The sequence below is a fragment of the Pleurodeles waltl genome, chromosome 11, assembly GCF_031143425.1.
Source record: "Pleurodeles waltl isolate 20211129_DDA chromosome 11, aPleWal1.hap1.20221129, whole genome shotgun sequence".
In the NCBI taxonomy this organism is placed as follows: Eukaryota; Metazoa; Chordata; class Amphibia; order Caudata; family Salamandridae; genus Pleurodeles; species Pleurodeles waltl.
Window position 1 is genome coordinate 921,049,370 of NC_090450.1, and position 23,230 is coordinate 921,072,599.

The following is a 23,230-nucleotide window of genomic DNA, read 5'->3' on the forward strand; positions in this document are numbered from 1 at the left end:
GGTTTATGGAACTGAGGGGTATACTGCAGGGGTATACTGCAGGGGTGTACAATCAGTCTGGTGAGTGCGTATCTCCACCCTCCAAGCCCAACACTTTTTTAAAGGGAACTCTCCAGGGTCATATTGAATCTACCCAATAGGCCACCACTGATAGGGGGCAATTTCAAAGCAGTCTCTGACCCCGTGAGGCTATTTCCCAGCTGAATATTATGTGGCGTGTAGAGAGATGTTAATGCCTAGGCTGCTTGCCCTATATAGTAATGTGGACTGCACAGGTACCTTCCCACTTGGCCTAGACACAGCAACCATAGTGGTTATTTCAAAGACCCAGCCCCCCTCTCGGCCCTGTGAGGACTATCGTCCCATTTCACTTATTAATGAGGATGTTAAAATATTTGGCTACTCGCCTTCAGCGAGTGCTGCCTCTTAAGTCAACCCAGACCAATGTGGGTTTATGGCTAATCGAGGAACAAGACACTGCATACGCCAGCTTCAGACTGCCTTGCCCCACCGGAATCTGTTGCCTTTGGATCTAGCATTACTATTTGTGGATTTTAAGAAGGTGTTCGATTCGGGTAATAGGAACTACCTGCAACTGGTAGTGAGCCGAGCTGGTGTGGGTCCCAGGTTTCATCGGTTAGTCTAAGCATTGTACATTAACCCCACGGCCAGAGTTCAGATTAATGGTATATTTTCTGGCTCCTTTCCCATTCGACGCGGAACCCTTCAAGGCTACCCCTGTCCCCACTCCTCTCTGCCATGGCCATTAAGCCATTGGCTCAACTGCTCAGGAGCATCTGACTCTTTAAGGGATGGAGATGGGACACTGATCACTAAGACCGCAGAGAACTATATGCGGACGAGGTCCTTCTATATCTGGCAGACCCAGCCACCTCTGGCCTGCATAGCCTCCACCACTTGAAATGTTTTAAAGAGGCCTCAGGTCTCCGAATGAACCCCTCCAAATCCATTCTGGTACCGCTGGCACCATCACAGACCTGCTGAGATGGCGGTCCCTTCCAGTGAATGTACTGGGTCACATAGTGCTCTTTAAGATGATGATCCTCCCAAGATTCATATACATCTTTCAGAGTATATGGACTCCACTGACAAGTCCATGGTTCCGCACCTTGGACAGGGCTAGAACATCTTTCCTTTAGTGGGGCACTAGACATAGGTTGGCAATACATCCCTGTCAGAGTCCAATGACGGTGGGTTGGGGCTGACTAATATACATTACTACCACCTGGCGACCCAACTCCTTGATCTAAATGACTGAGTAGTAAAGTGCCCTCTTTCTTAGCACGCTTACCCCCATTTTCTGCCTGTTGTCCGTGTGTCTGACTGTGTTCCACTGGGACCCTGCAACCAGAAACCCAGTGATTATGCTCTCTCCCATCTAACTTGGCAACTGTACCTTTTTCTTCCCACAATTGGCATACTGGTCCCCCACATGTAGGTCCCTAGTATATGGTACCTAGGTACCCAGGGCACTGGGGTACCAGGGGATCCCTATGGGCTGCAGCAGTTATTCTGCCGCCCATAGGGAGCCCATGCAAAAGGTTCTGCAGGCCTGCTATTACAGTCTGCGTGAAACTGGTGCACGCACCAGTTTTCACTACAGGTCACTGCACCAGGTCACTGTAAGTCACCCCTGTGGTAGGCCCTCTCAGCTCAGAGGACAGGGTGCAGGTACCTGTGTGTGTGAGAGCACCCCTGCACTAGCTGAGGTGCCCCCACAAACTCCAGGCCCATTTTCCTGGACTTTGTGAGAGCGGGGACACCATTTTACACGTGTACTGGACATAGACTACTACCTATGTCCAGCTACATAATCGTGACTCTGAACCCGGGCATGAGTGGTATCAAACATGTCTGAATCATACCCCAATACCGTTGCAAGTATTGGAAGTATAATTCCATACACTCTGGGGGCTCCTTAGAGGACCCCCAACATTGCTACCACCAGTCTTACAAAGTTTTCGGAGCAGCCAAAGCTGCTGCCACCCCTCAAACAGGTTTCTGCCCTTCTGCTGCTTGATCTGATCAAGCCCAGGAAGGCAGAACAAAGGATTTCCTTTGGGAGAGGGAGGTAACACTCAATTTATAGCCTATTCAAATATTTAACAAGTGACTGTCGTGTTCATGTGTTATGACATTTTATTTTTGCAAATGCCGCCTTTTGGTGGAATGCCCCTGTCAGGTCATAGAAAGAAATTCAAAATGATGCACAAGATTGTTCATTAATGCCTGTTTGCCATACCTCTTAGACTGTCAAAGTGATGCCCCTAGTCTGGGCGGACAGAAGATTCCATGTCTTCTGTTTGCAGATAATACCCTATTGTTAACACGTACTGCCATGGGCCTTTCTAGGCTGCACTCCAGATTTCTGGAGTTTTGCACTGACCATGGGTTATCAATTAATTCAGCAAAAACAAAATACATGGTTTTTGGAGATATTAGGCAAAAAATGAAGAGGCCTGTATATTTAGATGGTGTCCCCTTGGAAAGGGTGGGTACCTTTGACTACTTAGGTATTTAAGTGGAAGATTCAATTCTTTGGCATGCCCAGCGCCAAAAATCCTTATTATGCCTCAAGCAGAGGGGGGGTGGAATTGTCAGATTTGCCTCTGGTTCTCCGAAATTTGCAATATCCCCTGCACTGGAAATATACAAAGCTCAAGCCAGGGGGGCCGCCTTATATGGAGCTGAACTTTGGGGCCATTGTAATTTGGCAAATCTGGCTAGGGCGGAAAATCAGTTTCTAAAAATGATGCTAAAGGTTCCATCGAGTACCCCATCCTTGCCCATTCACCTGGACCTAAATCTTTTTTCAATCTCGCAGATTGCTGCACTAAGGCCCCTGCTGTTTTGGATTCGGTTGTGGACAACAGATGCACTAACCCCTTTTCGGTGTGGCCTTCTCAACGTGGTGGGCCGCGATTCTAGTATTAAATGGTGTGTTTTTGTTGAACAATCCTTTTCCCGGCTTGGCTTAGGGCCCTACTGGCATGATCCTATTTCTATTCCTAAAAATGCTGCACAGCTGTTAAAGGATGCTCATTGGCATAATGTTCAGGTTGGACAATTTGCTAGTTCTATTCCATTGTCTATGTCCGACAATTTTCTACTTGTTAAATGTCACTACGAATTTGAGCCCTTTTTGGACACAAAGTTATCTCCATTTGCTCGTGCCCTTTTTATTAGGTTTAGGATCGGGTCTCTCCCCCTGTGCTGCTTTACGTACAAATGGTCCAGCTCAACTAATAGATCTAAATATTGCCCGATGGGCTGTAAAAGTGAAGAAACTGTTTCACACGTTTTCTTCCACTGTCAAGCATATCACAAACAAAGAGCACTTTGGCTCATCCTTCTTTGCAAACAATTAGGGGTTAGATCCTGTCCCCACGCTGAGAGAATTTTAAAATGCGACCCGTCCGTCCAGATAGCTCTACCAGTGGCAAGATTTCTTGAGTCAATCCGGCGGTTGAGACTAGTAAGTTTAAGGGACAAAACTGTGTAGTTATTGCTTAGTTTTACTTATGCATATTTACTCAACTTGGATGTACGATTGTAGTTTTTTTTTTTTGCACAGGTTATAGACCTTGGTTCACTTTATTATGGACTATTTATATACCTATGGAATTGATCCCTTATTTTATGTTGTGAGAATCTTAAAATGGAATTCATCCACCAAGATAGTTTTATTAATGGTAAAAAATTCTTTTGTATTATTCTGACATCTGAGATTAGCAATTTTAACGAGCAAGATTGGGGAATTAATTTTTAGACTTATTTATGTTATTTATCAAATTAGATGTGTGATTGCTCCTCAGTATGTAGACATTGGTGTATTATATTTCTTACCAGCGCTGATTCATGGAACTAGTTTCCTTATTGAGTACAGCCTTTTATTATATTAAGTGATGTTTATCTGGCTGCTTATTTCTGGTTTGTTTTTTAAACTTGTCTTGTCCTTTTTAACTGTGTTCTATTTTACTTTTTTAGTACCCCCCTGTTTTTAAGAAGCCCTCTTTCTCTTTGTCGTGTATTGTACTTTAATGGTTTGTTTTTTACTTACCGAAATAAAGTTAAATGATGATGATGTCTGAATCATACCCCAATATCGTTGCAAGTATTGGAAGTATAATTCCATACACTCTGGGGGCTCCTTAGAGGACCCCCAACATTGCTACCACCAGTCTTACAAAGTTTTCCGAGCAGCCAAAGCTGCTGCCACCCCTCAAACAGGTTTCTGCCCTTCTGCTGCTTGATCTGATCAAGCCCAGGAAGGCAGAACAAAGGATTTCCTTTGGGAGAGGGAGGTAACACTCAATTTATAGCCTATTCAAATATTTAACAAGTGACTGTCGTGTTCATGTGTTATGACATTTTCTTTTTGCAAATGCCGCCTTTTGGTGGAATGCCCCTGTCAGGTCATAGAAAGAAATTCAAAATGATGCACATGATCTGTGCATCACTACAGGGATTAACCTTGCCCATAGTTTACCTACACTCGCAAGCATACTGTTGTAGTTTGTCATTCTACAGGGGTAGCAGTAGAAAGAAAAACACGAAGGACCACAACCAGAAGACTGACGACGTGATCACTGCAAAAATAAACATATTTGGAAGCAGAGTAGCACTGAACAAATATTTTCCTTTCTCAGATTCAGATTGTAGAGTTTCTGGTTTGTAAAGTCCGTGTAGAACAGGTAAGTGCCTGCCTGATTAGTTCAATCACTCTTAAAACTAGCTCATGCAGAACACGACCAAAGTGCAGTGTCCGGCAAGTTCAGAAATGCTTGCATGGTCTAGTTAACATGTCCAATGGATGAATGGGAGCACACAATTCGCCAGACTAGTTTTCAGGACCACTAAATTCTGAAATGCTCTGTGGTAGATAAAGTTACCCACATTTTTTCCACTCAATTCACCTTGCTCATTTATCACAAACAAATTCACCAGTTTTCCATCAGAGGATGTCAACAAAAGTTTTGAAAAACAGTAGAGATTGCTTGCAATCTGAAGGAATAATACTATTATTAACCCATGTCCATTAACACGTAAACAGTGGTGAAATAAAAATAAAGCACCTGAATCAATTTCCATATCAACTGGGGATGCAGATGGGATACTGCCACTCGTCTTCTGCTTTTTAATTTCAGAAGGGCTTGACTGAGATGTTGAAGACCTTTTGCTGTTCATTGTTGGACTTTGCTGATGGAGAAAATTAACAAGGGAAATATTCATACATTAAGTCACATTCACAGAGAAGAGATCCAACACAAATTTGAAATATAACCTACACATTTTGACATGATCCTCCCAAATCTCTCAAACAGACGAGGGAGGGGAGAACACACACACCACCAACTTTACAAATGTACCTCAATTCTGTGCTGCAGGAGCCTATACAGTCCAGTGAAGTTTAGGCAGGTGGCGATCTAAGGGGACAATAAATGAGGGAGCCAAAGAGAATATTCTAGAATTTCTAACTATCCTTCTTAACCTTGCAGCAGACCTTGGTGTCAAGAGCCACTCGGATACTGGTAAACTTATTCCAAACATTGACAAGTCAATGCATAAAGCGGACACACTGCTAAGTCACTATAGTAAGTGGATGTGTAATGAAGAACATCCGGTGCCTTATTAGACCAATCTTTTGTGATGCTTATTGTAGGAAGTTGGCTCTGTGTATACTATCTCAAAGTGAGAGATAGAGGTTGATAGTGGCAAAATAAGATAATTCTAATGCTCTATTTTGTGGTAGTGTGGTCGAGCAGTAGGCTTATCAGAGAGTAGTGTTAAGCATTTGCTATACACACACAGGCAATAAATGAGGACCACACACACTCAAATACTTAACTCCAGGCCAATAGTTTTTATACAGAAAAATATACTTTAATTTATTTTAGAACCACAGGATTCAAGATTTGAGGTAAGTACATAAAATGCAAGGTACTTCACACAGGTAAGTAGAGAACTTTGATTTAAAACAGTAGTACACAGTTTTGGTAAAAAAGGCAAATAGCTATTTTAAAATTGGACAGTGCAAAAACCAATAGTTCCTGGGGGAGGTAAGTTTTGGTTAGCTTTTGCAGGTAAGTAAAGCACTTACACAGTCAGTCTCCTGGGCATAGGCAACCTACTGTTGGGGGTTCAAGGCAACCCCAAAGGCACGGCATCAGCAACTCTGGGCCGGTCAGGTGCAAAGGTCAAAGGAGGGCCCAAAACACATAGGCGCCTATGAGGAACACGGGTGCTCAAGTCCTAGTCTGCTAACAGGTAAGTACCTGCGTCCTCGGGGAGCAGACCAGGGGGGTTTTGTAGAGCACTGGGAGGAAAGGGGGGGGGGGGAGAGACAAGCCCACAAAACACACCCTCAGATGCACAGGGGCAGTGGACAAAGTAGGCATCGGGTTTGCTATTGAAAGCAATGGAGGGACCCAGGGGTGACTTAGGCGGTGCAGGCAGGGCACAGGGGGGCTTCTCTGGCCAGCCACCAACAGGGCTAGGATGAGGGCCACCTGCTGGACACTCCTGCACTGGTAGGTGGTTCCTCTCAGACCTGGAGGCTGCGGGTATAGTGCTTGGTCCAGGCGTCTGGTTCCTTTGTTACCAGGCAGTCGCAGTCAAGGGGAGCCTCTGGATCCTCTATGCAGGCGTCGCTGTGGGGATGCAGAGAGGTTGACTCAGGGTGTCCACGTCGTTGGAGTCACCTCGGAGTCCTCTCTGTTGTGTTGGTTCTCCTGAACTCGAGCCGGGGGCGTCGGGTGCAGAGTGTGAAGTTTCACGCTTCTGCCGGGAAGAGAGTTCTTTAAAAGTTGCTTCTTTGTTGCAAGTTCTGAACAGTGCTGCTGTTCTCAGGAGTTTCTTGGTCCTTTAGGTTCCGGGCAGTCCTTTGAGTCCTCAGAGGTCGCTGGTCCCGGTCGCATGTGTCGCTGTGCAGGTTCTTTGAGTCTGGAGAGAGGCCAGTGGGGCTTCGGCCAAGTCAGTTGTCGTCTCCATCGTGTCTGCGAGGCTTTCAGGTCAGAAGTCCTTTCTTCAGATTGCAGGAATGCGATTTCCTGGGTTCAGGGTTGCCCCTAAATACTAAATTTAGGGGTGTGTTTAGGTCTGGGGGGGGGGAGGGGAGCAGTAACCGATGGCTACTGTTCTTGCGGATGGCTACACCCTCTTTGTGCCTCCTCCATGAGGGGAGGGGGGCACAACCCTATTCCTATTGAGGGAATCCTCCAAACTAAACATGGAGGATTTCCAAAGGCAGGGGTCACCTCAGCTCAGGGAACCTTGGGGGCTGTCCTGACTGGTAGGTGACGACTCCTTGTTTTTCTCATCATCCCCCTCCAGCTTTGCCACCAAACGTGGGGGCAATGGCTAGAGGGGCGGGCAGCTCCACTAGCTGGATGCCCTGGGGTGTTGTAACAAAAGGCATGAGCCTTTGAGGCTCACTGCCAGGTGTTACAGTTCCTGCAGGAGGACGTGAGAAGCACCTCCACCCAGTACAGGCTTTGTTCCTGGCCACAGAGTGACAAAGGCACTCACCCCATGTGGCCAGAAACTTGTCTGGTTGTGGCAGGCTGGTAGAAACTGGCCCGCCTAGTACTAATAGTTGGACTGGTATTCAGGGGGAATCTCTAAGATGCCCTCTGGGTGTATTTTACAATAAATCCCACACTAGCATCAGTGTGCATTTATTGTGCTGAGATGTTTGATACCAAACTTCCCAGATTTCAGTGTAGCCATTATGGAACTGTGGAGTTCGTAATGGACAGACGCCCAGACCATATACTCTTTATGGCTACCCTGCACTTACAATGTCTAAGGTTTAGCTTACACTGTAGGGGCATAGTGCTCATGCACATATGCCCTCACCTGTGGTATAGTGCACCCTGCCTTAGGGCTGTAAGGCCTGCTAGATGGGTGACTTACCTATGCCACAGGCAGTGAGAGGTGGGCATGGCACCCTGAGGGGAGTGCCTTGTTGACTTAGTCATTTTCTCCCCACCAGCACACACAAGCTGCGAGGCAGTGTGATGGTGCTGAGTGAGGGGGTCCCCAGTGTGGCATAATATATGCTACAGCCCTTAGAGACCTTCCCTGGCCACAGGGCCCTTGGTACCAGGAGTACCATTTACAAGGGACTTATCTGTGTGCCAGGGCTGTGACAATTGTGGGAACAAAGGTACAGTTTAGGGAAAGAACACTGGAGCTGGGGCATGGTTAGCAGGGTCCCAGCATACTTTCAATCATATCTGGCATCAACAAAAGGCAAAAAGTCAGGGGGTAACCATGCCAAGGAAGGAATTTCCTCACACATAACGAATAACTTTTTACAAGTTATCGTGGTACCATGGGAAGAGGTGACAGTTCATGATATGATAGTTAATACCATGCAGAAGTTAATGCCCCTGGATGATTGTCAATTTGTAGTCATCTTCTTGCAACTTTGCGTCTGCTGTGAAACATTTCTCTCCTCCCATTATGTTCCAGAGTGGTCAGTAATCCATCCCTTTTGTAATGAACTGCCAGTTTCTACTTACCTTTTTGACATTATACAGTATGCTAGTCCATGTATCAATGCCACTGTGCAAAATAGGGGTGGGAATTTTAGAAATCAAGTGGGTTTCTTAACCACAGCCTCCTTTGGGTTCAAAGAGGTGGTTTACAGAACTGGTTTGTGTACCAGGACTGAAGTCCTGTTCCTTCCATCAATCAGGACTTGCAGGTCCCTGAGGCTCATTCGGTCAGGTCTTGGAAGACCCTTCCGAAGGAGAAGGCACTCTAAAAACAGGGGGGGGGGGGGGGGGGGGGGGGGGGGTAATCAAGGAGAAAAGCAAGAGCAATGCAGCAGCACAGGGAGAGATAGGTCGGCAACCGGTTACCTTTTCTTGGCTCAAAGAGATCATTGGGTATGCAAGGCTCTTACCTCTATCCATTGTTTTCCATCAACATTAAGTTTGGTAGTAGTGACGAAAGGTGAGGAATGGATTAAAAGCATGATTTCAGGAAGCTCCTTTGGCAAGTTGCAATTTACCACTTTCTTCTGATCAGGTATAATTATGCAATACATTACTTTGTAGTAGCTTTAGACTGCATATCCCATGATAACTTTGCTGAGCAGATGCCAAATAGACTGCTCTTAAACCCCACTGAAAGTTCAGTTGCTCTCTTTCCTCTCATGCATACCAAGTTCTTGAGAACACAGGTTCTTAAATAGACGCACAAGGACATAATGACAGGATGGAGATGAGTTACAGAAAAAGATTTGCCTTTGGTAAAAATATTTCTGGTGGATATTCTACCTGCAGATACCTCACCACTTTAATCTCTTCCAGAAGCTAGACTGGATCTTCTGCCAATAGGTGGCACCTCGGCTCTGGGATCCACTAACAAATTGCTCGGTACAAAAACTAACTTGTTACCTGTAGAAAAGTTCCTATTTTGGAATGTCCCTCCCAGCCTCCCCACCTCCAAAAGGTTTGGAGAGATGCTGCTGCTTTTTAAACTCTGTAGTACAGCGGGCCCTGCAGTCTAGACCCCAGTGCATGTGCACGGACTGCTCAAATGTGTATGTTTAATTGGCTAATCGCAGACTGGCACACTTAACTTACTTAAAAGACCTTGGTATATGGTACTTTGGGCTAGTAAGTTAAGTGTCACCAGTGGACTGCTGTACTTATTGTGCCACCACTGATATTAAAGTGGAAACATGGTGTAGGAAGTTGGCTCTGTATGCACTATTTCAAAGTAAGGAATAGTATGCACAGAGTCCAAGGGTTCCCCTTAGAGGTAAGATAGTGGCAAAAAGAGATAATACTAATGCTCTATTTTGTGGTAGTGTGGTCGAGCAGTAGGCTTATCAAAGGAGTAGTGTTAAGCATTTGTTGTACATACACACAGGCAATAAATGAGGAACACACACTCCGAGACAAATCCAACCAATAGGTTTTGTTATAGAAAAATATATTTTCTTAGTTTATTTTAAGAACCACAGGTTCAAATTCTACATGTAATATCTCATTTGAAAGGTATTGCAGGTAAGTACTTTAGGAACTTTGAATCATTTCATTAGCATGTATACTTTTTACATAAAACACAATAAGCTGTTTTAAAAGTGGACACAGTGCAATTTTCACAGTTCCTGGGGGAGGTAAAGTATTGTTAGGTTTCACAGGTAAGTAAGTCACTTACAGGTTTCAGTTTTTGGTCCAAGGTAGCCCACCGTTGGGGGTTCAGAGCAACCCCAAAGTTACCACACCAGCAGCTCAGGGCCGGCCAGGTGCAGAGGTCAAAGAGGTGCCCAAAACGCATAGGCTGCAATGGAGAGAAGGGGGTGCCCCGGTTCCGGTCTGCCAGCAGGTAAGTACCCGCGTCTTCGGAGGGCAGACCAGGGGGGTTTTGTAGGGCACCGGGGGGGACACAAGTCAGCACAAAAAGTACACCCTCAGCAGCGCGGGGGCGGCCGGGTGCAGTGTGCAAACACGCGTTGGGTTTTCAATGAGAGATCAATGGATCTCTTCAGCGTCGCAGGCAGGCAAGGGGGGGGGGCTCCTCGGGGTAGCCACCACCTGGGCAAGGGAGAGGACCTCCTGGGGGTCACTCCTGCACAGGAGTTCCGTTCCTTTAGGTGCTGGGGGCTGCGGGTGCAGTGTCTTTTCCAGCCGTCGGGAAATGGAGTTCAGGCAGTCGCGGTCAGGGGGAGCCTCGGGATTCCCTCTGCAGGCGTCGCTGTGGGGACTCAGGGGGGACAGCTTTGGTTACTCACGGTCTCGGAGTCGCCGGAGGGTCCTCCCTGAGGTGTTGGTTCTCCACCAGTCGAGTCGGGGTCGCCGGGTGCAGTGTTGCTAGTCTCACGCTTCTTGCGGGGAGTTGCAGGGGTCTTTAAATCTGCTCCTTGAAACAAAGTTGCAGTTCTTTTGGAGCAGTGCCGCTGTCCTCGGGAGTTTCTTGTCTTTCTTGAAGTCGGGTAGTCCTCAGAGAATTCAGAGGTCGCTGGTCCCTTGGAAAGCGTCGCTGGAGCAGGTTTCTTTGGAAGGCAGGAGACAGGCCGGTAAGTCTGGGGCCAAAGCAGTTGGTGTCTTCTGTTCTTCTTCTGCAGGGGTTTTTCAGCTCAGCAGTCCTCTTCTTGTAGTTTCAGGAATCTAAATTCTTAGGTTCAGGGGAGCCCTTAAATACTAAATTTAAGGGCGTGTTTAGGTCTGGGGGGTTAGTAGCCAATGGCTACTAGCCCTGAGGGTGGGTACACCCTCTTTGTGCCTCCTCCCAAGGGGAGGGGGTCACATCCCTAATCCTATTGGGGAATCCTCCATCTGCAAGATGGAGGATTTCTAAAAGTTAGAGTCACTTCAGCTCAGGACAACTCAGGGGCTGTCCTGACTGGCCAGTGACTCCTCCTTGTTATTCTCATTATTTCCTCCGGCCTTACCGCCAAAAGTGGGGGCCGTGGCCGGAGGGGGCGGGCAACTCCACTAGCTGGGGTGTCCTGCGGTGCTGGCACAAAGGGCTGAGCCTTTGAGGCTCACCGCCAGGTGTTACAGCTCCTGCCTGGGGGAGGTGTTAGCATCTCCACCCAATGCAGGCTTTGTTACTGGCCTCAGAGTGACAAAGGCACTCTCCCCATGGGGCCAGCAACATGTCTCGGTTGTGGCAGGCTGCTGGAACCAGTCAGCCTACACAGATAGTCGGTTAAGGTTTCAGGGGGCACCTCTAAGGTGCCCTCTGGGGTGTATTTCACAATAAAATGTACACTGGCATCAGTGTGCATTTATTGTGCTGAGAAGTTTGATACCAAACTTCCCAGTTTTCAGTGTAGCCATTATGGTGCTGTGGAGTCCGTGTTTGACAGACTCCCAGACCATATACTCTTATGGCTACCCTGCACTTACAATGTCTAAGGTTTGGCTCAGACACTGTAGGGGCACAGTACTCATGTACTGGTGCCCTCACCTATGGTATAGTGCACCCTGCCTTAGGGCTGTAAGGCCTACTAGAGGGGTGACTTATCTAAACTGCATAGGCAGTGTGAGGTTGGCATGGCACCCTGAGGGGAGTGCCATGTCGACTTACTCGTTTTGTTCTCACCAGCACACACAAGCTGGTAAGCAGTGTGTCTGTGCTGAGTGAGGGGTCCCCAGGCTGGCATAAGATATGCTGCAGCCCTTAGCGACCTTCCCTGGCATCAGGGCCCTTGGTACCAGGGGTACCAGTTACAAGGGACTTACCTGGATGCCAGGGTGTGCCAATTGTGAAAACAAAAGTTCAGGTTAGGGAAAGAACACTGGTGCTGGGGCCTGGTTAGCAGGCCTCAGCACACATTCAATTCAAAACATAGCATCAGCAAAGGCAAAAAGTCAGGGGGTAACCATGCCAAGGAGGCATTTCCTTACACATGGTTTTAAGTCTTGCATCGTAGCCTAGTTGGTCAGCTCCCAAGCTGCTGACTAGACATGGCAAAATAGACCTTTGACGAGGTCCAAACCTTCCTTTTTTAATATATATAACGCTAAGGAAGGCCTCATAAGCCCACAGAGTAGGGTGCAGATATTAAAAGGACATGTCAAATGTATACCTTACATGTCCTGACAGTAAAAGCTTGCAGTTGTCGTTTTTACTGTAGTAAGACAGGTAGCGCCTTTGGTTAATATGGAGTTTTACTGACCCACAGGCTAAGTGGGAACTTCCATACTGGACCACTGAATGTGATACATCAAGGTATCAAATCATTTGTTGTTTGTCAACACATTGTTTAGATGGGATTTAACCCTTTCGCAGCCAGGCCTTTTCCCCCCTCAGGTGCCAAGCTTTTTTTTGGCTGTTTGGGGCAGTTCGCGCTTAGGCCCTCATAACTTTGTCCACATAAGCTACCCACACGAAATCTGCGTCCTTTTCCCCAACATCCTAGGGATTCTAGAGGTACCCAGACTTTGTGGGTTCCCCTGAAGGAGTTCAAGAAATTAGCCAAAATACAGTGAACATTTTGTATAAAATAAATATGAAAAAAGGGCTGCAGAAGAAGGCTTGTGGTTTTCCCCCTGAAAATGGCATCAACAAAGGGTCTGTGGTGCTAACATCACCATCTTCCTAGCTTTCAGGAACAGGCAGGCTTGAATCAGAAAACCCCATTCTTCAACACAATTTTGGCATTTTACTGGGACATACCCCATTTTTACTATTTTCTGCGCTTTCAGCCTCCTTCCAGTTAGTGACAGAAATGGGTGTGAAACCACTGCTGGACCCCAGAAAGCTAAACATTTCTGAAAAGTAGACCAAAGTCTGAATACAGCAAGGGGTAATTTGTGTGGATACTACAAGGGTTTCCCACAGAATATAACAGCTGAAATAAAAAAATATTGAAACCGAGCTAAAAAATAAATAAATACAAAATAAATAATTAAAAAACAGCCATTTTTCTCCACGTTTCACTAACTTTTTCCTGCATTGTCAGATTTTTCAAAGCAATATACAGTTACATCTGCTGGACTCTTGTGGTGGTGGGGGGGGGGGGGGGGGGGGGGGATATATAGGGCGTGTAGGTTCATCAAGAACCCTAGGTACCCAGAGCCAATAAATAAGCTGCACCTTGCAATGGGTTTTCATTCTACACCGGGTATACAGCAATTCATTTGCTGAAATATAAAGAGTGAAAAATAGGTATCAAGAAAACCTTTCTATTTCCAAAATGGGCACAAGATAAGGTGTTGAGAAGCAGTGGTTATTTGCACATCTCTGAATTCCGGGGTGCCCATACTAGCATGTGAATTACAGGGCATTTCTCAAATAGACGTCTTTTTTTTACACACTGTCTTACATTTGGAAGGAAAAAAATGCAGATAAAGGCAAGGGACAATAATACGTGTTTTGCTCTTCTGTGTTCCCCCAAGTAGCCTGAAAAAAATGGTACCTCAGTTGCGTGCATTGGCCTAATGCTCGCGACAGGAAACGCAACATGGACATCACATTTTTACATTGAAATCTGATGTGTTTTTTGCAAGGTGCCTAACTGTAGATTTTGGTCTCTTGCTCAGCCGGCACCTAGGGAAACCTACCAAACCTGTGCATTTTTTAAACCAAGACAGGTAGGGGAATCCAAGATAGGGTGGCTTGTGGGGCTCCCACCAGGTTCTGTTAACCAGAATCCCTCGCAAACCTCAAAATGTAGCCCAAAAAAAAAAAAAAAAAAAAACACCTTTTCCTCACATTTTGGTGACAAGTTCTGGAATCTAAGAGGAGCCCCAAATTTCCTTCCACTCAGCACCCCCCCCCTTATCCAGAATCCTCAGCAAACTTCAAATTTAGCTTTAAAAAAAAAAAAAAAATCACATTGTTACCACATTCCTGGGTGGAATCACCGCACCGGGACATATTTCCTACCACCCAACGTTCCCCTCAGTCTCCCGGTAAAAATGATACCTCACTTGTGTAGCCCTTGCCCAAGGGGCCGCTCCCCTTATGCTCAAGTATAAAAAAAACAAAAAAAAACTGTCAAGTGGTTTCTGCCCCCAGGGGAGGGGGGCAGAAATGGCCTAAAAATAATTTGGCCGCAGGGGGAGCAACCCTCGCCTAAGGGTGTCTAGTGGGCATTTTTGCTGCCTGATCGCATCACAATCGGGCAGCAGAAATGCTTGCAGAGACATGAAAGGAAAGGCCTTTCCTTTCATGCCTCTGCCAGCCCCCTCCTTCTGAGCGGAAGAGAAATGCTAAGCATTTCTCTTCCGCATCGCGCTGGAAGCACGGAGGTTTGGGGGGGGGGGGGGGGGGGGGAAGCGATTCCCCTTTCAGTCCTGCCCTGGGGAAAGGGAGGGGGCGCGGGGTAGCAGCAGCGCTTCCCCCTAGGGCCTATACCAGGACATAGGGGTTACTTCTGTGGCGCCTTAGCGCCACGCCACCGCATGTAACCACTACATACTTGATGTACCTTAGACAACAGGCTGCCCCTTGCTAGAAAGAGTGAAGCGCTCCCAGAAACAGGGAACAAAGACAAAGAACTGTTGGTGGGAGAAGTGCACTTGGGATGTTGAGAGAAAGCCCTGTCCATTTCTAAGGGGGTACCTGGACTCTTGACAAAGCATACTTCTTTTTGATGTACTATATAAAGAGCCAGCTTCCTAAAGTTGTTCATTTTCTGAAGGCATGATCCCATTGTTTCCTCCTTTTCTTTGTTATGCTCTTCAGTGTCCTTGGTTTTCTTAGGTCATCAGGATCTCCTTCTCTGGTGCCAGGGGCTCCCCTAAATATGGAATTTAGAGGCATTACTTGTAGGGCAGCAGCCAATGGGCTACTTACCCATAGGATCACCACACCCCCTATATCAGTGGTGCCCCAAGCTGTGGTCTGGGGACCCCTAGGGGTCCCCAAAGACTCCTCAGGGGGTCCGCAACTGCTTAGAAATTTAAATATTAGATTATATACACTTTACCAAAGTGGCTAAATGTACAACTGAAAATTTTAAGACATACTGTAAGTGTCAAGGATGCAAAAAATCAAAGTAGTAGCCTCAGTTTGATTTGTGGGAGCAGTGCATGTGCATTAAACAGAATACGGTATGGACGATGTGTGGCTTAAAATAAATTTAGAAAAGCTCCAAACTTACTAAAAAATTACATTTTTTTATATTTATATTTGTTTGCAAAATTAAAAAAATGGGTTAGCATTTGTGTGTGTGTGCGTTTGATGAACGTTTATTTCTGTATTTTTTGTGTATTGTTTTGCACTTCAAATCATTGACAATGTTTAGGCTGGGGTCCCCGAGTTCCAGTAATGATAAAGAGGGGGTCCACTGAAGTCAAAAGGTTGGGAACCATTGCCCTATATGACCACTTCCTGTGGGAAGTGGGCATAACCCTGTCCCAGAATTTCTAAATCTGACAACACCAAGATGGCACACATTAGGGTGGTACTGACCTGAGGGGGGTGGACAAATCTCTCTCAATATGAAATTTCCTGCTGATCCAGGTGCCAGATGAGCTTGGGAGGGGTGTAGGTCGTCATTTCACTTGTGACAGAAGCCAGATCTGCATAACTTTGAAACGTCCTGCCTTGGAATGTAGATTTGTAGGTTATCCTATTAGGTAGAGCAGGCTGCCAGAGCAGGCTTTGCGTCTAAACACCCAAGGGCAAACACTTCTCTGTCCTATACACGTTAGAGGGAGATTCCAGCCAGATGACCATAACTGCATGCTGATTGCTGAACGACTTCGCTACAGCTGCTTGCTTAGACTGCTGAAGCCCTGGCCTACATGGGTACAGCATCTCCTCTGCCAACAGGCTTACTAGCTCAGGTATGGGGGATGATGTCTTTCCAGGGAGGGAACCTGAAGGGCGGATTAGGCTGATTATGCTGTGCTCAAACATAGCTTAGGTAGGAAAGATATATATCACTCCTAGTGACAGTATTGGGGGGGGGGGGGGGGACTGTTTTTGTGTTTCACTCGCCTTGTCACAATATTTCTTCTATTGTGCTTTATCATCCTAGTTATTGCAATGCATGCCATTTTATCTAAGATGTAGTTACTTCAATAGACCCCTATTGAACTATACTCTGCCTCTGTTTGTCTTTGCCTGTATGAGACTAATGTAACTGAGAAAAAGGGATGAGATCGGATTGACCACGATTCCCTGAGAAGTCTTACTTGTCATGCACCATGTTGCCACAATCATTCCTGCTCTTGGGTAGGGATGAGGTGCTGCTAAACAGCCGTAAAACCCAGATTAGGCCGACAGGCGTCACATGGTGTAGGACTGTACTCAATACCCCGCAATTTAGGTGATTCTGCCGTCCAAATCCAGTAGCCTCTTTAGGGTAATGAGAACCTATGCAACAAAAGTACATGTATTGATAAATCCATCACTGGAATCAATGTGGGCTTATCAATATGAGACATTTGATACCAAACATTCCTACCTTCACTGAAACCCTCATATAGCTGAGGAACTTGGACTGACCAGTGTCCAGTAAATGTATTTAAAATGGCTTCTTGCACACTTACTATGATTAAGAATCGACAGACATAACAGGGGCGTATTGCAGATATGCCGTCACAAGTAATAATGCACCCTACCTTAGGGCTAGAAAGCCTGTTGTAGGGGTGACCTGCATATATTGCATGCAGTGTTACTAGGGGACATTGCGCACACAGGCTCTGTTCCAGGTCATGTTTTAAAAAACGAGTTTGTGAAGGATTCAGTAAACAAAACTTTAGCATCGGCAAGGACAAACTTGAGCTAGGGAGCCCAACGCAAATAAAGGCAGAAAATTAGAAACCAGTCTTACTTCCACGACACAGGTTTTGTGGAAATGTAAGACTGACACTGGTGCTCTTAGTCTGGCCCCACCTCGCAGCCTTAATGGCATAGAGGGGGAGGGATATAGTCAAGTAGTGCGGCAGAGCAGAGTATGTATGGTATGGTAGTGCATTGCCATTACAGACAACATATTTGCAATTGAAATTACCAATACATGTGCACAGACATACATTTTTACTTATAAAACTACACGTCGCACAAACTGTGTGGAAATTGGCATCAGCTAGTGTAGTTTCCCACTCACTTCAGAATTACAAAAAATTTGCTTAATTTGTGATTTATTCCAAAATGTGTGTACAGTTAATTTCCTGCACTGAATTTTGTTGTGCTAGAGAAACCAAATTCCCACAACTTTTCTGTAGGAAGTTGGCTCTGTATGCACTATTTCAAAGTAAGGAATAGTATGCACAGAGTCCAAGGGTTCCCCTTAGAAGTAAGATAGTGGCAAAAAGAGATAATACTAATGCTCTATTTTGTGGTAGTGTGGTCGAGCAGTAGGCTTATCAAAGGAGTAGTGTTAAGCATTTGTTGTACATACACACAGGCAATAAATGAGGAACACACACTCAGAGACAAATCCAGCCAATAGGTTTTTGTATAGAAAAATATATTTTCTTAGTTTATTTTAAGAACCACAGGTTCAAATTTTACATGTAATATCTCAAATGAAAGGTATTGCAGGTAAGTACTTTAGGGACTTTGAATAATCACAATAGCATATATACTTTTCAAATAAATCACATATAACTATTTCAAAACTAGACACTTAGTGCAATTTTCAAAGTTCCTAGCGGAGGTAAGTATTTGTAAGTTTTTGTAGGTAAGTAAACCACCTACGGGGTTCAAGTTTGGGTCCAAGGTAGCCCACCGTTGGGGGTTCAGAGCAACCCCAAAGTTACCACACCAGCAGCTCCGGGCCGGTCAGGTGCAGAGTTCAAAGTGGTGCCCAAAACACATAGGCTTCAATAGAGAAGGGGGTGCCCTGGTTCCAGTCTGCCAGCAGGTAAGTACCCGCATCTTCGGAGGGTAGACCAGGGGGGTTTTGGGTCCTGGGGGCTGCGGGTGCAGTCAGGGGGGAGCCTCGGGATTCCCTCTGCAGGCGTCGCTGTGGGGGCTCGGGGGGCAACTCTGGCTACTCACAGTCTCGTAGTCGCCGGGGAGTCCTCCCTGAAGTGTTGTTTCTCCACAAGTCGAGCCGGGGGCGTCGGGTGCAGAGTTGCAAGTCTCACCCTTCAGGCGGGAAACGCAGTTGTCTTGAAGTTGCTTCTTTGGAAACAAAGTTGCAGTCTTGGGTGAACAGGGCCGCTGTTCTCAGGAGTTTCTTGTCCTTCTAGAGCAGGGCAGTCCTCTGAGGATTCAGAGGTCGCTGGTCCTGGGGAAAGCGTTGCTGGAGCAGTGTCTTTAGAAGGGAGGGAGACAGGCCGGTAGAGCTGGGGCCAAAGCAGTTGGTGTCTCCGTCTTCTCTGCAGGGTTTTTCCAGCTCAGCAGTCCTCTTCTTAGGTTGCAGGAATCTGAGTTCCTAGGTTCAGGGGAGCCCATAAATACAGAATTTAGGGGTGTGTTTAGGTCAGGGAGGGCAGTAGCCAATGGCTACTGTCCTTGAGGGTGGCTACACCCTCTTTGTGCCTCCTCCCAAGGGGAGGGGGTCACATTCCTATCCCTATTGGGGGGATCCTCCATCTGCAAGATGGAGGATTCCTAAAAGTCAGAGTCACTTCAGCTCAGGTTGCCTTAGGGGCTGTCCTGACTGGCCAGTGACGACTTCTTGTTTTTCTCATTATCTCCTCCGGCCTTGCCGCCAAAAGTGGGGCCGTGGCCGGAGGGGGCGGGCAACTCCACTAGCTGGAATGCCCTGTGGTGCTGTAACAAAGGGGGTGAGCCTTTGAGGCTCACCGCCAGGTGTTACAGTTCCTGCAAGGGGGAGGTGATAAGCATCTCCACCCAGTGCAGGCTTTGTTACTAGCCACAAAGTGACAAAGGCACTCTCCCCATGTGGCCAGCAACATGTCTCGAGTGTGGCAGGCTGCTAAAACCAGTCAGCCTACACGGGTAGTTGGTTAAGGTTTCAGGGGGCACCTCTAAGGTGCCCTCTGGGGTGTATTTTACAATAAAATGCACACTGGCATCAGTGTGCATTTATTGTGCTTAGAAGTTTGATACCAAACTTCCCAGTTTTCAGTGTAGCCATTATGGTGCTGTGGAGTTCGTGTTTGACAGACTCCCAGACCATATACTCTTATGGCTACCCTGCACTTACAATGTCTAAGGTTTGGCTTAGACACTGTAGGGGCACAGTGCTCATGCACTGGTGCCCTCACCTATGGTATAGGGCACCCTGCCTTAGGGCTGTAAGGCCTGCTAGAGGGGTGACTTATCTATACTGCATAGGCAGTGTGAGGTTGGCATGGCACCCTGAGGGGAGTGCCATGTCGACTTACTCGTTTTGTCCTCACCAGTACACACAAGCTGGCAAGCAGTGTGTCTGTGCTGAGTGAGGGGTCCTCAGGGTGGCATAAGATATGCTGCAGCCCTTAGAGACCTTCCCTGGCATCAGGGCCCTTGGTACCAGGGGTACCAGTTACAAGGGACTTACCTGGATGCCAGGGTGTGCCAATTGTGTAAACAAAAGTACAGGTTAGGGAAAGAACACTGGTGCTGGGGCCTGGTTAGCAGGCCTCAGCACACTTTCAAATCAAAACATAGCATCAGCAAAGGCAAAAAGTCAGGGGGTAACCATGCCAAGGAGGCATTTCCTTACATTTTCTTTCAACCTTCGGTGCCCAAGTCAGATTGTCAAATAAATCCTCTCACTTTGAAGTTAGAAAGAAAGTAAAAACAAATCGCCCTCGGAAAACAGAACCTAGCATTTGACCTCGGTCTTTGTATGCACAGCAAATGTGTCAAAATTAAAACAAAAAGTAAAGCCAGGTTAACTGATCATTTACTTCTGAATTCAGGCATAGTTATTATGGGAGTGCCTCAGCATACTTCACTCCCCTACTTCCAATACCTATGGCATGGATATGAAATTAAGGAAGGGGTTGTTTAGGTTATGCTATTAAGCAACAACCAATGACCAAAATAAGATCGTAGATAAGCAGTGTTCCTCCCAGGTACGAGAGATGGAAGAGATAAGGAGAATCAGTCAAGCAGAAAGGTAGGCGGTAGGAAACCTTTTCCAAGAGACGCCCCATAATTACTGCTGTGAACTTCCATAATGGAGACAACTTAAAACACATGTACTACTTCAAAAAAGAAAAAACGTTCCCAGGAAGAGCAGAACTTGTGAATATTTTACAACAAACCAGTCAGAGAGGTTGTAAACGGGGTATGCTCCACTGGAGGCATAATGAGATGCTGGACAGCCTAAAACAAATATAGCCATTAAACAGAAAGCAAGTAAATGTGAGATACAAAACTCAAAGTCAATAGTAAGCAATGGGATGAATGCATTCCTAGGGAAGCTTTCAGCAGGTCCCCAGTGTGTCATTGCAACCAGACAGCTCTGCGGTCTGGTCGACTTCGACTACAAAAGTCTACCGCAGTGACAAAAAAAAAAAAGAAAATGTTTTCTGTAAACAAAGCTAAGCTTTGAGGAATTTAATATGCCATTATTTGGTCTACTTTTGCGATGTGAAATATTGTGATGCAAGCACTTTATGAGAGGAGGAATGATGCACAAAACTGCCAGTAGCATGAGGTGTGAGAGTAATACCCTTCTAGGTGGAGCCAAAGGCCACACCATGTATAGTTTGAAGAATTAGTAACAGTATGTATGCAGACTGCTATGCTGTCAAGCAAGACTGAAAAAGGGGGGCCCTGTGGGAGTTATTTTTAATTTGGTCCCTCAGGTGCTCCCACCAAAACATACATGAAAATAAATTAAGTACTTTGCTGAATTCATGATTTTATGCTTTAATGGTAGGAATTGTTGCTCTTTGTGGTTTTAAATTTTTGTACAATGCATGGCTCTTCTACATACAAGTATAGCATTGACCATAAGTATATTTTACCAAAATTAAGCAATGAAAAGAGTATACTAGCTTCAAAAGCATCTATACCATTTTAGAAATTTGGAACATTGCCTTCTGGAAATGTGAGGACAGAGAAATTGACACATTATAACATTGTTTAAGACAATTATTCACCCAGTTATATTTGTTTATGCCAAGAGTGCCTGCTTTAAATTTCAACCATGCAACACAGACAAAACACTAAGTCTTCCCAAGCAACTCATCCACAACTTTAAAAAGGACATAGCAAAGTCACCCTATACAAATCATCTAAAAAGTTTGTGTAAATAATTACCGTAGGAAAAGTTGATGCAAGGTAGTTTGCAAAGACATCCTTTTGATGGAAAGACTGCATAGGAATTGAACCGTACATACGATAATCCTGCATAGAAAAATAGAAATGAAAGCCATGTTGTTCCCATAAGTAAATATTGGGAAAAACTGTTGATCTAATCCTCGGCAAGGAATTTTTCTTGGGACTGTTAAACTACCAAAATTGCACGAAACTAAAATGTCAATTTTTTTCTGATTTCACAGCTCACAGAGGGTGTTTCTATTCTAAGGCAGATCTCAAATATGTAACCCCGACACAGCATAAGCAGCAAATGTAAAAAAATATAGTATGCAGTACTGTCATAGAGAATACCCTCAATCAAGATGCTTGGAGCCACTGGATAGCAAGAAGGATCCAAAATTACATGAATTTTCCAAAATAGGAAAGGGATTATCTTATATGGGTGTAGAAATTCAGGACGGTGTGTATTCACAGTCTGCAAACAAAAAGGAAATTCCACTTGCTGGGACCTTCTGTTGCTGTTTCCGTACCTCACTTCAAGGATGCCAGCCCTAGCAGTCAACAGGCTCCATTCAATGATGTACCATAGAACATGAATTGCTTGTTTATTCTCTGTACATTTTAAAAACTTATTTCTAGTTGCAACCTTTAAACAATCGTGTCCCTAATTGTTCAAAGGATAAACAAACATCGGCTCATGACAAACAATATCTATATACTAGCATAAAACATCCGTTTTCATGGCACCAAAAAGAGATTTTGTCTTGCTAGCTGAACAAGACCACGCAACATACAACAACTGACAATTAGACACTTTATTTAATCTTGATTAAGTCTGCAAAATGAGAACCCAAGTTCAGAGAGTAAACTTACGTCTACACATCCTCGTGGAGCTGTTGTATTAAAGCCAGGATAATTTACCAATCTGGATAAATCGTACGATATACATGTTGGCTTCTGAAAGGTTTCCCCATCTTCAAGTTCACCATCACTTGTATCTACAGACAGAGAATAGCACTCAAATCGAATACCGTCAATTCTTGGACATATCAGAGCTGTTTGACAAAAAAGGGATATTCCTAGTCTAGACAGATGAGAGCTCTTTAGATGGGCATGCTTTATCCTTTCATCTCTAAACATAAATCAGACCATTTTACAAAAAATATATACCAATTGCTTTCATCAGATAATTTAACAACAAACACTTTAGAGACTTGTTAAAATTCTTTAAACTTTCCATGGTACATTACCTTTGCCATCATATAGTGAAAGTCCAGAGTTTTCCATTTCTGCATCTTTCAGCCACCCTGGTGGGTAGCCCAGCTGACGCATGCGGTATATAAAAGGTGGAAGATGATTTTCTGAGACACCAAGTGCCTCTTGAAGTTCACCGCTAAAGTAAAAATTCATTATTAAATTTGAGTATAGCCACACAATCTATCACTGCATGCATAAAGCAGGAATTGTGTAGTAATATGGACCAAATGCAGAGGTGCATCCAATATACAGGAAACAATGAATTTGACTGCTTGCACGTCTCTGTTCTTTCAAAGCCAGACAAAGTCATCATTCAAACTGCAGCACTGCGCACATTAACATTGTTCCACCACCAATA

General features: G+C 45.4%; 1 protein-coding gene across 2 annotated transcripts in view; it reads right to left on the minus strand.

Annotated features, from left to right (window-relative positions):
• ZCCHC8 (zinc finger CCHC-type containing 8) overlaps positions 1-23,230 on the minus strand; it is a 233,637-nt gene that overhangs the window by 18,154 nt on the left and 192,253 nt on the right. For both annotated transcript variants that reach the window (XM_069214952.1, XM_069214953.1), the window contains exons 10-13: positions 22,866-23,008; positions 22,489-22,613; positions 21,616-21,702; positions 5,097-5,220 (exon numbers count right to left, since the gene is read on the minus strand). In XM_069214952.1, the coding sequence (XP_069071053.1) occupies positions 5,097-5,220; positions 21,616-21,702; positions 22,489-22,613; positions 22,866-23,008 (479 nt within the window). The remainder of the gene's footprint in view (positions 1-5,096; positions 5,221-21,615; positions 21,703-22,488; positions 22,614-22,865; positions 23,009-23,230) is intronic.